Consider the following 12884-nt stretch of genomic DNA (forward strand, 5'->3'; position numbering starts at 1 on the left):
GTGTTCCTTCCAATGAATTTAGGAAAACAAAAATTTCAGTTCAGTCATACTGTTTCAAAAGGTAATTAACATGTGTAAAAGCAGATGCTAGTGATGGTTCTTACCGACTTTAATTGTTAATGATTTTTCATTAAATAATGATGGAGTTTTTGCTGAAAATACAGATTTTCGAGCTGATCGCTCATAGTCGTCGGAAGAGGAAAAGAAAATGATGAAGTCATCTCGAGAGAAATAAGAATCAACGATGAAAATCGAAATATCGTAAGGAAAGAGAAGAAAGAAGCAACTAGAGCCAGGCGATATCTCCTTCAGATATTTAAAGGGCTCAAAGACGGCTCTATCGCTAGCACCGAGGAGACTAATGATAACCTAGGGACGGATATAGCCGTTATAAAAAAATCTAAGACATGCATGTAACAACGGTCAGAAAACACGTACTAAATAGGGATTGGCCGAAACCGACAGACCAGTTGCACCGCCTCTTTTATTTTCGATCAAACAAAAGAGATTCAGGGACAAATGTTGGACCCAAAAATGACCACAAATGAGATGGACCGAAGGCCCAAGTCCAACAGCAAATCGACCTTGGCCAAAAGGAGGAATTTGGGTTGGTTCCGAACGATTGAATGTTGGGCTGTAGCAGGACGGATCAGACCGAGCCCAACAAAGAAATGGTCTATAAACTCAGGCTAAACGAGCTCGTTTAGGGAAGAAGAACTTCTAGAGATCGAGAAAGCAGGTGAGAAGATCGCGGGGTCAAGCCGCTATAAATAAAAAACTAAGTCAAGAGAGAAAGACACGTGAAAAACTCTAGAGAGATAACTAATTATATATTTCGACCTCGTCGAGCTCGCCTTATATATTTTTCTTATTCGATCTCAATTGTAGTTCTGTATCTCAATTATTTATTGTATTCAACCTTTATAAATTAATAAAAGTCCATTTTCGTCAACCGGAATCTGATTAAATCGTTGTGTTCTAAGGATATTGTTGATTACATCATTTATTGATAGTTATATAAGCTCCCTATGGGTCTTGAAGTTGCTAATTGATCTGCTACTTTGTTTGCCTCCCTCTTGGTCCACTGGAAAAAAACAAGCTCTTCAGATTGTTGTGCCACCGTTTTATCTTCCTTATCCAATCTCCAAAATGTAATGTTTTGTTTCTCTCGCTCTGAAACTGTTTGAAACTTCGAATGTTGGTGACAGGCCGGTGGTATTAGCAAATGTGACCTTCTCAGAATCTTATTTTATTTTATGTGCAGTATATATTGTTCATAGAATCATAGGAACCCAAATCATGAGCTCCACAAACGCAGTTGTCCACAGACCAATATTTTTTTTTTGGGACAACAGGTCATACACCAATGTATGCTCCTCAATCTTACTTTCTCATCCCTGTCCAGTCCACAGAAAGTTAGAAACTATTTTGTATATACCCAAGTTCGAACATATTTGTCAACGTCAACAATCTCTGTGGATAGTTTGATGAGTAAGAAGCTCGTTGCCTTTTTATCCAGACAAAAGATATGATGGCTCACAGATAGCTCTCTGTACTTTCATCTATTTAGTTTCTCTCTTAACTTCATAATAGTTAAAACACACGTTTTATTTTGGATTTGCTTCTAAGCAACCAAGAAGAAAAACTCAAACCCTTGACGACCCCAAAATAAACAAAGAACTAAAAAAAATCTCAAAAATACAACAAAAAACTTTGATTTCTTTGAAACAGAAAATAATCCGCATTTGTAATGATGGAGATAGAATATGTCAACCTATACAAATCCATGATGAACAAACCAATCATCAATAAAGAGAAACTCAAAATCTAATCAAAACATGGAGTGCTAAACAGAAGTTGCAATAACAAGACTCGTTTAATAAAAACTACAGGGTCAATGATACTCGATACCAAAAAAGACAGCTTTTACTTTTTGGTTGGTCGGAAAAAAAAAATCTTTATGGTGCAGATATCAAAAGAGAAGCCGAGAAACAAACAATGTGAACCAAAACAAAATTGCAACAAAACAAAGGGAAGTGGAAGATGATTGAATCAGAAAGAAGCTCATTTGAAAAGTCATTCAGACTGAGTATCCGGAAGATTCGGCATAACAGAGTTAATAAACTGCTGCACCATGAAACATTCCAAGGGATACAACAGACTGATCATAAGTACCTGCTATATCTCATCATCTTCATCATCTGTATACTCCCACAATTAACAAAACAAAGCTACACTAAACCCTAACTCTGATCTCTAAGTCTCTTATCCCCCGAAGTTACAGATCTAAATATCTTCAATGTTCATGAAAGCTAAGAATTGCAAAAAGAACGAGGGATCCTAATTTATTAGCTATAAGAATCTACTCACGAGATCGCCGTGAGCACTGCGGAATATACAGTTAGGAAGTGTATTTGTGAATCGGAGACGAAGGCGGCGGTGGAAAGAGATTTAATTGACGAGCGGACAAGGATATAAACCATATTCTATATACCAAACCAAACCGAAACGTTCGTGATCTCCGGTACGATTATTTAATTGACGTTGGTCACGTGTTATGTACTTCATCCGTTTCGAATTATTTGTCGAAATTTTTTGTTTTAAAATAAGTGTCGTTTTCGGTTTTCAATGCAAAATTTATTGACAATATTTTCTACTCAATTTTTTTATTGGTTGATATGTGATTAGGTGTATTGGTAATAGTATTTTTATTTTGGAAATATGTAAAATTAAAGGGGAAATTTTATTTTTACACTTTCTTTAGTACCATTATTCAACTTTACCACTAGTCAATGGACATTTTCAAAAATACCATATTTATGAATGGGTAAATGACTAAAGTAACCCTAACCTAAAATCTAACTTTCTTCCAAATCATCCTCTGATTCAATCCCTGTGCTTCTCGACTTCCTCCGGCGCCGTCGATGATGCCTCCTCTTCCTCCATTTACTCGTTTACTCGGGAGGACTCGCGAATCTCGTCGTGCTCGCCGACCAGCTCAAACTCAATCAACTTCTCGTACCGCTACGACGTTTTAACAGAGACGTGTCCATGATGAGTCCATGACCTCTCTGCATTACGCCGCATCGATTGCCTCTTAAGCAAGTGCAAGAGCATCGATTCACTGCGGAAAGCTCACACGATCTTAACTAGGAATGGACTCATGTCTGACATCTCTCGTGCAACAAAGCTCGTAAGTTTTGTATGGAGCCTTTGGGTATACTAAAGACGCACGCTTGGTGTTCGATCAAATTCCTGAACCAGATTTCTATTTATTGAAAGTCATGCTCAGCTGTTATCACCAGAACAGAACATAGAGAGTTTCGAAGTCGTAAAGTTTCAAGTTCTTCACTACCAAGTTGGGCAGAAGTATGAGCCTCACTATGATTATTTCTTAGATGAGTTCAACACCAAGAACGGTGGACAACGTATAGCTACTGTACTTATGTACCTGTAAGTAACCAAAACATAAAAAAAATTTACTCTGACAAATTTCTTTATGTTTTTTTTCTTAAATCTTCTTTTGGACAAATACTTTAGCTTGGATGTTGATGACGGTGGCGAGACAGTGTTCCCTGCTGCGAAAGGAAACATTAGTGCAGTCCAATGGTGGAACGAGCTATCGAAATGTGGGAAAGAAGGACTCTATGTTCTACCAAAGAAGAGAGATGCTTTACTTTTCTGGAACATGAGGCATGATGCTTCTCTAGACCCTTTCAATTTGAACGCTGAAGAGATTCAACCACCACAAAAAAAAAACTCGCTTTTTCTTTCACTTAGAGTAACAATAATATCAGTGTCTCTAAACTTCAATATCCTTTGTTTTTGATTTTCAGATGGATGTCCAGTGGTGAAAGGAAACAATTGGTCATCCACGAAATGGTTCCACGTCCACGAGTTCAAAGTCTAAGAAAAAGAATACTACAATCTGAGGAGAGGTAATCTCTTAAATCTTGAACTATTTATTAACATTGCATCAAGTCTTTATCTTCAACTTCTTTAATATATTTGTAGGTTTTCACGACAGCTCAAGTTTGTGTATTGTTGTATTTTCCCTTTTGAAGTGAGAGATCGTTACTTAGGAAAAGAGAGGCCGTTTGTGTTCATGAGGATACAATTTTCTACTTTTTTTTCTTCTACACTATTTGAGACTTTTGTACACTTTACATGTTCAATCTGAGTTATATAGCTTCAATAACAAAACAGTTTATAAAGTTTGTAAATCATTTATAAAGTTCATAAATCATTTATAAAGTTCATAAATCATTTATAAATGTTTATAAATTATTTGTAAGAGTTTATAAATCATTTATAAAACCTTATAAAGAAGTTTATAAAGTCTATAACCATTTATAAGTGTTTATAAGAAAATCAGTTAGAAGGTCTTTAAATCATTTATAAGAGTTTATAATCATTAGAAAGAATTATAAGATAATTTATATGGTTTTTAAAATAATTTATAAGGTTTATAATATAAAGGTTTATAAATATCTCCACTTAGACGATTTATAAGGGTTTAAAGAGGTAAAATAAATCAGTTTGAAGAACTCTAAATTATTTAAAAAAATTATAACCATTTTGAAAGTCTAATAAAAAAATTTATAAAAGCTTATAAAATATTTTACAAGGATAAATACATAATTTATAAGGCTTTATAAAACATTCATAAAGTTTATGAAAATAATTTATATCCTCTAGTCCTTTGCTTACTGTTGGCTGTACCAACCAGAAACACTTCCATCCACAAAAACCAATTTTTATTTAATGACCAGTCTATAAAGTGAGAAGAGACTTCACTCACAAAACTTGTAAGAATAACATTCAATTTTCAGGAGAGTTTCTCCATTCTATTATTAGAGTTATATAGGTTTAGAAATCAAGTAAAAGAGTCAATAACCATTTAAAAAGACTTATGAAATAATTTATAATGGTTTGTATAATACTTTTTAAGGGTTTATAAGGGTATGTAAATAATTTATAAGAATTTATAAAAATAATTATAAAGTTTATAAACCATTATAAAAAATTATAAAACAATTTATAAAGGTGTATAAAATTATTTGTAAGAGTATATAAACCATTTATAAAGGCATATAAAACAAGTTATAAAATCTATAAACCATTTATAAATGTTTATAAGAATATAAGGGCTATGTAGACTATTAATAAGGGTTTATAAAAACGTCATGAAAGCTTATATTCAATTTATAAATATGTATATAACTATTTATAAAGGTTTGTAAAACCATTTATAAAATTTATAAGAGCTTATAAAACCTTGTATCAACAATCTATAAAGTTTATAAAACACATATAAATATTTATATAACTATTTATAAAGGTTTGTAAAATCAAACATGTAACTAATCAATGCTTTTGAATGCAAGACACAGAAACATTCATACCTTACTATACCATTCCTTATGTGGTAATACTACTAATAATAGGTAATAACGATTTGTGAGTTTGATTGCAGTTTAGTGGAAACAATTTCGTAATCAAAATTATAATTACAATCTCAGAAATGGAACTTTAAAGAGACTTCTGAAAAACGAAATCTGTCTTCGGAACAGGAGGAACCGACACGTTGTTAACAACCGGAGAGTCAGATTTCTGCTCTAGCAGTGATAGACCTTGACCTTTGGCAGCTGAAGGATTCGGAGGTAGAGATTTAGACACGGCAGGAGATGTTTCCACTTCACAGTTTTCTACTGCAACTTCATCAACAGGCACAGCCGCACTTACAACATCTTCCTTTCCCTTATCTGTCTTCAGAACCGGAGATACCGACACGTTGTTAACCACCCGAGAGTCGGATTTCTGCTCTAACGGTGATAGAACTTGACCTTTGGCAGCTGAAGGATCCGATGGTGGAGATGGCTCCACCAATGAAGGGTCTGATGATGCAGTCAAGTCAGGAGATATTTCCACCTCGCTGTTTTCTACTGCAACTTCAACAACAGGCACAACCACACTTGCAATATCTTCCTTGCCTATCTGGCTTCTGCAATGTGCCACATGAGAAAAAAAAGTCAAAGGCCACATCGTTGTTCTTAAAATTGTAACTATTCAGATTAATCGTAACCAAAAGTTAAACGGCTACAAGCCTACGATCACTACTCTTCCCATCTACTAGTAGTATCATCACTATACGAGTACCTATTAGATTCTTAAAAAGGCAGAAAAAAAACTTTCCTTCGTCTTGTTAACAAGAGATCACTAAAGCCAATTCTCAAGCCGCTTTGCCTAGTAACAAGTCATACGAACTACAACTACGAAACTTTTGATCCCTTGTTTACAACGCATAGGCCATAACATAGACTACACTGAAGTGAACTTGTAGATTCCATCAAACTTATTAGTGTTAAAGAAGAATACCTTCACCTCTCTTACATCTTGATCATTTGGCTCCACTGGTGAATTTTCTCGAACATCTGGTAAATCCAAAACATCATCTCGTCAAGACACGAATAAGAAAATCAACAAAGAAGCTTCGAAAACAAACCATTTTACCTTCAACTTGATCATTAGCTAGTATTTCTCGTGTCGCCTCGTCATGTACATCCTCCATATCATCACCGATAGTCCCAATTGATTCTTTGTCTCTGAGTTGACTTAATCCGTCACACAGATCCTTCTCAGGTTTTTCTTTCTCGCTCTTGACTGTCTCCTGCTTGCAGCTCCGTTGACACGCGAATCGGACCACCGCAAAATGAGTCCGCAGCTAGATGATGAATCTCCGGAAGAGGAAGAGATGAGTCTCCTCCATGGCTTGATGGTTCGAGCGGGGGGGGGGGGGGGGGATTTGCCGGATGAACGCCGTACGGTCTACTTTTACCGTCGTTGATTTCAGCAGTAATTGGATTTGGTCAGCAGAGTGTCTTTGATATCGTCTGAATTGGTCACCGGAGAGTCTTTGATATCGTCTAAATTGGTCACCGGAGAATGGTCGGTCTCATCGAAATTTTTTTTCACCGGAGTGTCTGTGCGATCGATGAGATTTGGAGAAGAGGACGATAGATCATATGTATGTCTATAAAAGGGTATAATAGTCTTTTTCTCTTTAAATTTTAATGGTAAAGTTGGTTAGTGTATTTTTGAAAAATGGTATCATGAAAATGGTATTAGTGACAATTTCTCAAAATTGAATGTTTTATTAATCTGTGTGAATAAGTTTAAAACGACAAGTAATATAAAACGATAATATAAAACAGAGGGAGTAGATAATTATGCAAAAAGAGCTCAAAAAGCTTAGGTTGAGAAGCTTCTTATTTTACATTAGAAAGTTGATTTTGCATAAAGGATAAATAATTTCGAATTTCTGGTATGCTTAACCGGTTCGATAAACATACAAAATCCCAGAAGAATTCTTGGTTTTGCAATAACATAGGTGAAAAACCGGGAAATCTAAACCCTGAGTTACTAAACCAAACCGATAACCAGAAGAACAAAAACCGAAACTCCAAACCCAAAACCAGCTCCGATTTTCTTCGACCCGGAGAACCAAACTCTGACGTCATCGATCACAGGTCCGCATAGAGAGCTCATATCATCAGTCCTCGTGTTGTAATAAACGCTGTAGAACGCAACTCTGGTTCGATCAGCCTTGGCCGTGAAATTCAAACCGACCTTTTCGAAAGTGGAGTTTGCTTGCGCCATGTAATGAAAGTTCTGCGCCTGATCTCCTGCGAATGCCATTATAGCCAATGGTTCCTTGCATTTATCACCTGCATGGCCAAGGGAGAAGGACAATAAGTAAGGCTTATCCGCTTTGGTCTCGACCATTTGAGAAATAATCCCTTCTTTCCCTGAGAGAAGCTCCACGGCTCGTTTGCCCCCTGGAACCGAGAAGTGATCTGAGTCCACGAACCGGACCGCCCGGTTTGATTCAACATTCCAACCCGGAAGAGAGGAAATTTCTTCGTCGAGATTTGTTGGAAGTAAGACACCAAGTGACGTGTTCCTGAACATCCATGGACCTTCTTCAAAATCTCCGTTTATAACAGCATTATCTGCAAATGTTCAAGTCGGGGAGTTATTGATCAATTGCATAACTTAGAGATCCATAATTAAAGAACATATAACTTTGGGTCTATTTTGGTAAAACTGAACAGTTTTAGAATGTTATTTTGCTACATTATGGTAAAAATGAACAATTTAAAACTTAGGTGACAAAATAGTAAATATAGATAAATTAAGGATTAATTTTGGTAAAAAGAGAGTTTTTTTTTATCAAAGAAAGAAAGAGTTTTTACCTTTGGGTTTATCAGGAGTGAAGAGCTTCTTGATAGCAATGTCATCTATAATGGGCCCACAAGTGGGGTCATCCTCCATGCCAGGGTTCTTGAAAACCAACCGAACATGATCCTCTTCTGCTTCAAACGCCCACGCGTATGGGTCCCACCCCTGGACGTTGTACAGCGTCTGCAAATCCACGTCCCGTGACGCCAACGTGTCACCCTCGTTTGCGTTCACTGATGCCACCGACACGTTTATGGACTCGAGCTGGGCGCACGTGCGAGCGGCGCTGAACGTGACGGAGTAGACAGAACCTTTCTCCACCGTCAGTTCTTGGCTGATCTCTGCGTCGTTGCCTAATCGTACGGCGTGACGGCCTTGTGGGACGATCAGGATCATCCCCCCTTGTTTCTGACCGGAGTTGACTAGCTCCACAGTGCCGTTGGATTTCCAGCTTGGGATCTCGCTGGGTCCGTCAACTACTCCGTCGTCAGTGAAGCCACTTGACGGTGACGTTTCGAAGTCGCCGTTTATCACCAAACCTAGGTAACAATTTATTACAGATAAATCAATAGTTAACTCAATGTTAACATTTTAATATCTGATCAGTACTATAGACAAAATCTGGCAAAATGCCAAACTATCACGTTCAAGTTTGTTTTTAAGTAAGCTAGCTGTTTGAAAAGAGACATCTTCTTGTCTTTCTCAAATTGATAGTTGATTCGACATAACACTTTAATTTGCTTGAGAGTTGATAATAGGGACGTGAAAATAAGGAGACGACACTGAGGCTCGAGACGTCTTTATACGGGTCCGACCATGGGGCCCATACCGTCTCGCTAAATGCTATGACTTAGTGGGACCACACTTGGGTCTACCTATTTTCAAGACTCTTTTGACTATATTACCAACATTTTTTTATGTCTATGCTCTACAAACAGTTCCAAGTTACTTACAGGTATTCTATTTTAAATAATGAAAGCAGAGACAAATGTAACTTTCGGTGGGAAAAAAAAAGAAAGCGTGTTGAAAAACTCAAACAAGTGTTGCGTGACTTGGGTCACTTAGATGTCGTTTTGTGTAGGACTCTTTGTCGTTTCAGCACTACAACCCATAAAGACCATCTTTTATTAGGCGGGAACCTTTCACCTTTTTTTTTTTGTAACTAGGGAACCTTTCACCTTTTCCTTATTGATTTTGCCACTTTCTCTCATGTCCCTTTTTTCATTTTTACAACTTGAAGTAGTAGCATTCAAGAACTTAAAGACTTGTCTATCAATTTTACCTACAACCTAAAAAACATGTTAATCAACTACCTATGATAAATCATATCTTTAAAATTTTAAAATCATCATTCTCTCTCTCTCGGACACAAGAATCAAAGAGTTTCCAAGAGAATTTATTTGTGGATGTGAACTTGAGTAAAACTTGTAAGCATATGAGTTAAAGGCTTGATGGAAGCGTAAGGGCTTCTTTCTAATTTCTTTGCCATCGCCGAAAGCGTGAATGATTTACTTTATTCTTAATTGACAACTAGACCCAGAAACTTTCGTTTTTTTTCTAATGGGACGGGTTGATTGTAAATTGACAGATTTCCCCCAGGAGTACCTAGCTATATATTAATACTATTTGCTTAATGGTGATTCTTCTAGATAGAATGCAAGTTGTTTACAGCTTTTACTCGACATCATAAGTTCTACTCCAACTTTTAAATCCCAACCAGTACAAAAACTTTTACTTAAAGCTAAGCAACAGTGAAGTAAACTGGGGTAGAACCCTAAAGCATAAACTCAATCCAGATATTACTACAACTTTTAGTTCAGTATCTCTATTTTACTTAATACACTGAAAGCAATCTCTTTTAGTTAATATACTCTGTTTTGGGAACAGAGAGATGGATTGGATTTGAGAAATGACAAATCGAATCTATTAAGTTAAATGAAAAGACTATTATTAGGAAACCCATCAACGATGTTGAAAGAACCACCACACAAAAGTTGAAGAAATAAAAGAGAAGTGAAAAGCGTACCATCCTCTACCAGAGGAGCCTTGTCGGTGGCGACGGCGAGGGAGAGACTAAGCAGAAGCATGAAAATGGAACTCCATTTGCATCTATTGTTGTTCGGAGCCATTGTCTCTCCGTTTCTACCTCTTCTTCTTTTTTTTTTTGGTAAAACTACCTCTTCTTCTTTCTCACCAATGTTCTCTTTTTTATCTCCCACTTCTTTCTCTTTCTATAAGTGTGAAACGGGAAAGTGTGTTTCTGTATGTTCTTTTCGGGCAGCGAGCAAAGACAGGGAAGGGTAGTGTCCTTTTATCCAAGATTCCGCACTCGTTGTCTTTCTTTCCCATTATTTTTTAATTTCACATTTAATTTCCTTTATTCAAAACTACTTACAGATATTTAGACAAAACTCCATGCACGCATAACTAAGAAAAAAGTTAAAGAAAACGGTAAGAAATGTTTATTTCTTTCTTTTAATTCTTTTAGTATCTAAGTAAACATGGTTAATTAACTAATTGTTATAAATTTAAGAGACATGGTGGAGTCATGGAACTAAAGCTTGGATAATTTTATTCACATTTGCTTCTCTTTTATTCTCACTTTCTCACTGGATGTGTGTAAGATGTGAGATTAAAGTGATAGATAGACTTTACTTTTGATCCAACTCTATTTCCTTTAGGCTGTGGAGTGAATTATTAGTTTGAAAATAAATGTCTTTTGGAATCTTCACTTACCACTATTTTAGATTGATCTATGGAAAGATAAATAGGAATTCAAACGAAAGGCATTGTGAATTGATATAGAAACCCAAAACCAATATTTTCTTTTCAACCTAACAATATAAATAGTTAAAAGCTCTAAAACTAACCTCTATTGTTTTCTGTATATACTCTCTAGTCTCTAATTGCTGTTCAAAAAGGAAAAATACACTCTAATTAATCGATTCGATGCTTAACTCACTATGAGAGCCCACCCTAACCAGTGCCTAAGGAAATCCCAACCAGTTGGTAACCAAAAGAAAGAAGTTAATATATATATTTATAATTTGCATCGTATTAATGAAGAATGGCCGGGTTGTCCATCTGCCAAGCCTTTGGCTGCACAGCTTGGTCAGGACGGGTTAACCAACGAAAAACCCATACCTGGATCAGATCAAGTCTATCTATAACCCTAACGATTTCTAACTTCATAAATGATCAAAATTTTGTCCACTTGTAGATTCGAATATCAAACTACTAACATCTTTAGTCAAATAAAAATTGCTAGCATCTAAACAAATAAATCTTGCTTTAACCTTCTAAATATTAATCCTTTGATCACTTCTACAAATCTAATCATATATTACAACCAATCCTTAATTTCATCTGATTGATAATACTTTTTTCACTTATGATACTTAGTTCTCACTATATTATAATATCAATGTGAACGCACGTAAACAAGAGCATGTTTATTGCAGGGTTCTTACGATGGGGTTCGTAACGTAATATGAAAATCATCTCTTAATTTTAATTAAGAAAACCTAAAAGTTAAGAGACGGTTCTTATATTACGCTAAGAACCCCACCCTAAGAATCTAGCAATAAACATGGCCTAAGGTCCATTTCAAACCGATCACATTAGATTGATATTATATTATATTTAGTAAATCACATAACTTTCCTGATTTCAGTTTAAACATCAGAAAATTATTAGTTAGGACAACTTTTATCAGGTTTATTCTGCAAATTCAAGATTTGAATAAATCCAAACAATTGAGATATGAATAAATTTTTAAAGATTTGTTACAAGTTTTATAGGTTTCGAAGAAATGTCGAAATTTTTTAAGAAATCTTTTAAATTTTAAATATTTATTTAAAATAATATTTATTTTTTCAACAGTTAATCTCTATAATATTATTTGAGAAGTCAGTTTCCTATGTGTCGCGCTCACGTTAACTCTCACGATGGTTGATTACATGGATACCTTTAATGAATTTAAATTATTACAGTTAAATATTTTTATTGACTTTTATTTAGTTTCCTTTTTAAAATTTTCCAAATAACATATATAACAAAAAGGAAACATTTATAAAGTTTAAAAGCAAATTAAAAAACGAAAATATATGCCTATATAATATGATTTCATTAAAAAGGAAAGTTCAAAATAAGTAATATTCCATTTAAAAAAATAAAATAAAATGTAATAAAATACTTTATTTATATCTATATTTTCTTAGTTGGAAAACATATATTTGTATATAATGTGATTCCATAAAATAAAATTTCACATAGATAATCTTGATATTAAAAAAATAATTATTATTTATTTTAAACATAATTTTAAACAATACAATTTCAAAATAATAGAAATCTTTTTATATATCTATCTATTTTCTTAGATGATTACATAAAATAATTAAGTAACATAAACAAATATATTTTAATTGACTAAAGATAGTTTATAATTAGTATTATTGAAATGTTTTATTTATTTTCATTATGTTTACCTTTTTTTTTTTGATAAAATGTTAAATTTATTGATCATCATTGAAAAGAATGTTTTATGTACAAAAGAACTTTGATCCTATGTATGAGTTCTAAACCATAGTTGCATAAGACCTCTCAGGCGAGGCTTCTTTGTGTAACCCGTAGACATGATC

At 34.8% G+C, this 12884-nt stretch overlaps 2 protein-coding genes and 1 long non-coding RNA gene across 3 annotated transcripts; 1 reads left to right on the forward strand and 2 right to left on the reverse strand.

Annotated features, from left to right (window-relative positions):
- Positions 1–3163: 3163 nt before the first annotated feature.
- LOC130496968 (prolyl 4-hydroxylase 5-like) lies at positions 3164–3987 on the forward strand. Its single transcript, XM_056989738.1, has 4 exons — positions 3164–3193; positions 3293–3453; positions 3541–3729; positions 3838–3987. Exons 1-4 carry the CDS (start codon positions 3164–3166, stop codon positions 3908–3910), a joined length of 453 nt encoding a protein of 150 aa, XP_056845718.1. The 3' UTR covers positions 3911–3987.
- A 1439-nt stretch (positions 3988–5426) lies between these two features.
- On the reverse strand, positions 5427–6998 carry LOC130499851 (uncharacterized). The gene is made up of 3 exons (XR_008938717.1): positions 6514–6998; positions 6379–6434; positions 5427–6004 (listed from the first exon to the last, which is right to left on the reverse strand). It is a non-coding gene; the product is annotated as an uncharacterized LOC130499851 (long non-coding RNA).
- Positions 6999–7290: 292 nt separating this feature from the next.
- LOC108835554 (protein DUF642 L-GALACTONO-1,4-LACTONE-RESPONSIVE GENE 2) lies at positions 7291–10571 on the reverse strand. Its single transcript, XM_018608790.2, has 4 exons — positions 10419–10571; positions 10268–10387; positions 8256–8780; positions 7291–8012 (listed from the first exon to the last, which is right to left on the reverse strand). The coding sequence occupies exons 2-4, from the start codon at positions 10368–10370 to the stop codon at positions 7423–7425; spliced, it is 1218 nt and encodes a 405-aa protein (XP_018464292.1). The 5' UTR covers positions 10371–10387; positions 10419–10571; the 3' UTR covers positions 7291–7422.
- Between the last annotated feature and the right edge of the window lie 2313 nt (positions 10572–12884).

This window comes from Raphanus sativus, chromosome 1 (genome assembly GCF_000801105.2).
Source record: "Raphanus sativus cultivar WK10039 chromosome 1, ASM80110v3, whole genome shotgun sequence".
Lineage (NCBI taxonomy): Eukaryota > Viridiplantae > Streptophyta > Magnoliopsida > Brassicales > Brassicaceae > Raphanus > Raphanus sativus.

Coding starts and splice junctions, on each gene's coding strand:
- LOC130496968 (XM_056989738.1), top strand. CDS start 3,164: ATGTCTGACATCTCTCGTGCAACAAAGCTC. Junction 3,454..3,540: donor GCTACTGTACTTATGTACCT/GTAAGTAACCAA, acceptor CAAATACTTTAG/CTTGGATGTTGATGACGGTG. Junction 3,730..3,837: donor GACCCTTTCAATTTGAACGC/TGAAGAGATTCA, acceptor TTGATTTTCAGA/TGGATGTCCAGTGGTGAAAG.
- LOC108835554 (XM_018608790.2), bottom strand. CDS start 10,370: ATGGCTCCGAACAACAATAGATGCAAATGGAGTTCCATTTTCATGCTT. Junction 8,781..10,267: donor GGCTCCTCTGGTAGAGGATG/GTACGCTTTTCA, acceptor ATTGTTACCTAG/GTTTGGTGATAAACGGCGAC. Junction 8,013..8,255: donor CACTCCTGATAAACCCAAAG/GTAAAAACTCTT, acceptor GAACATTTGCAG/ATAATGCTGTTATAAACGGA.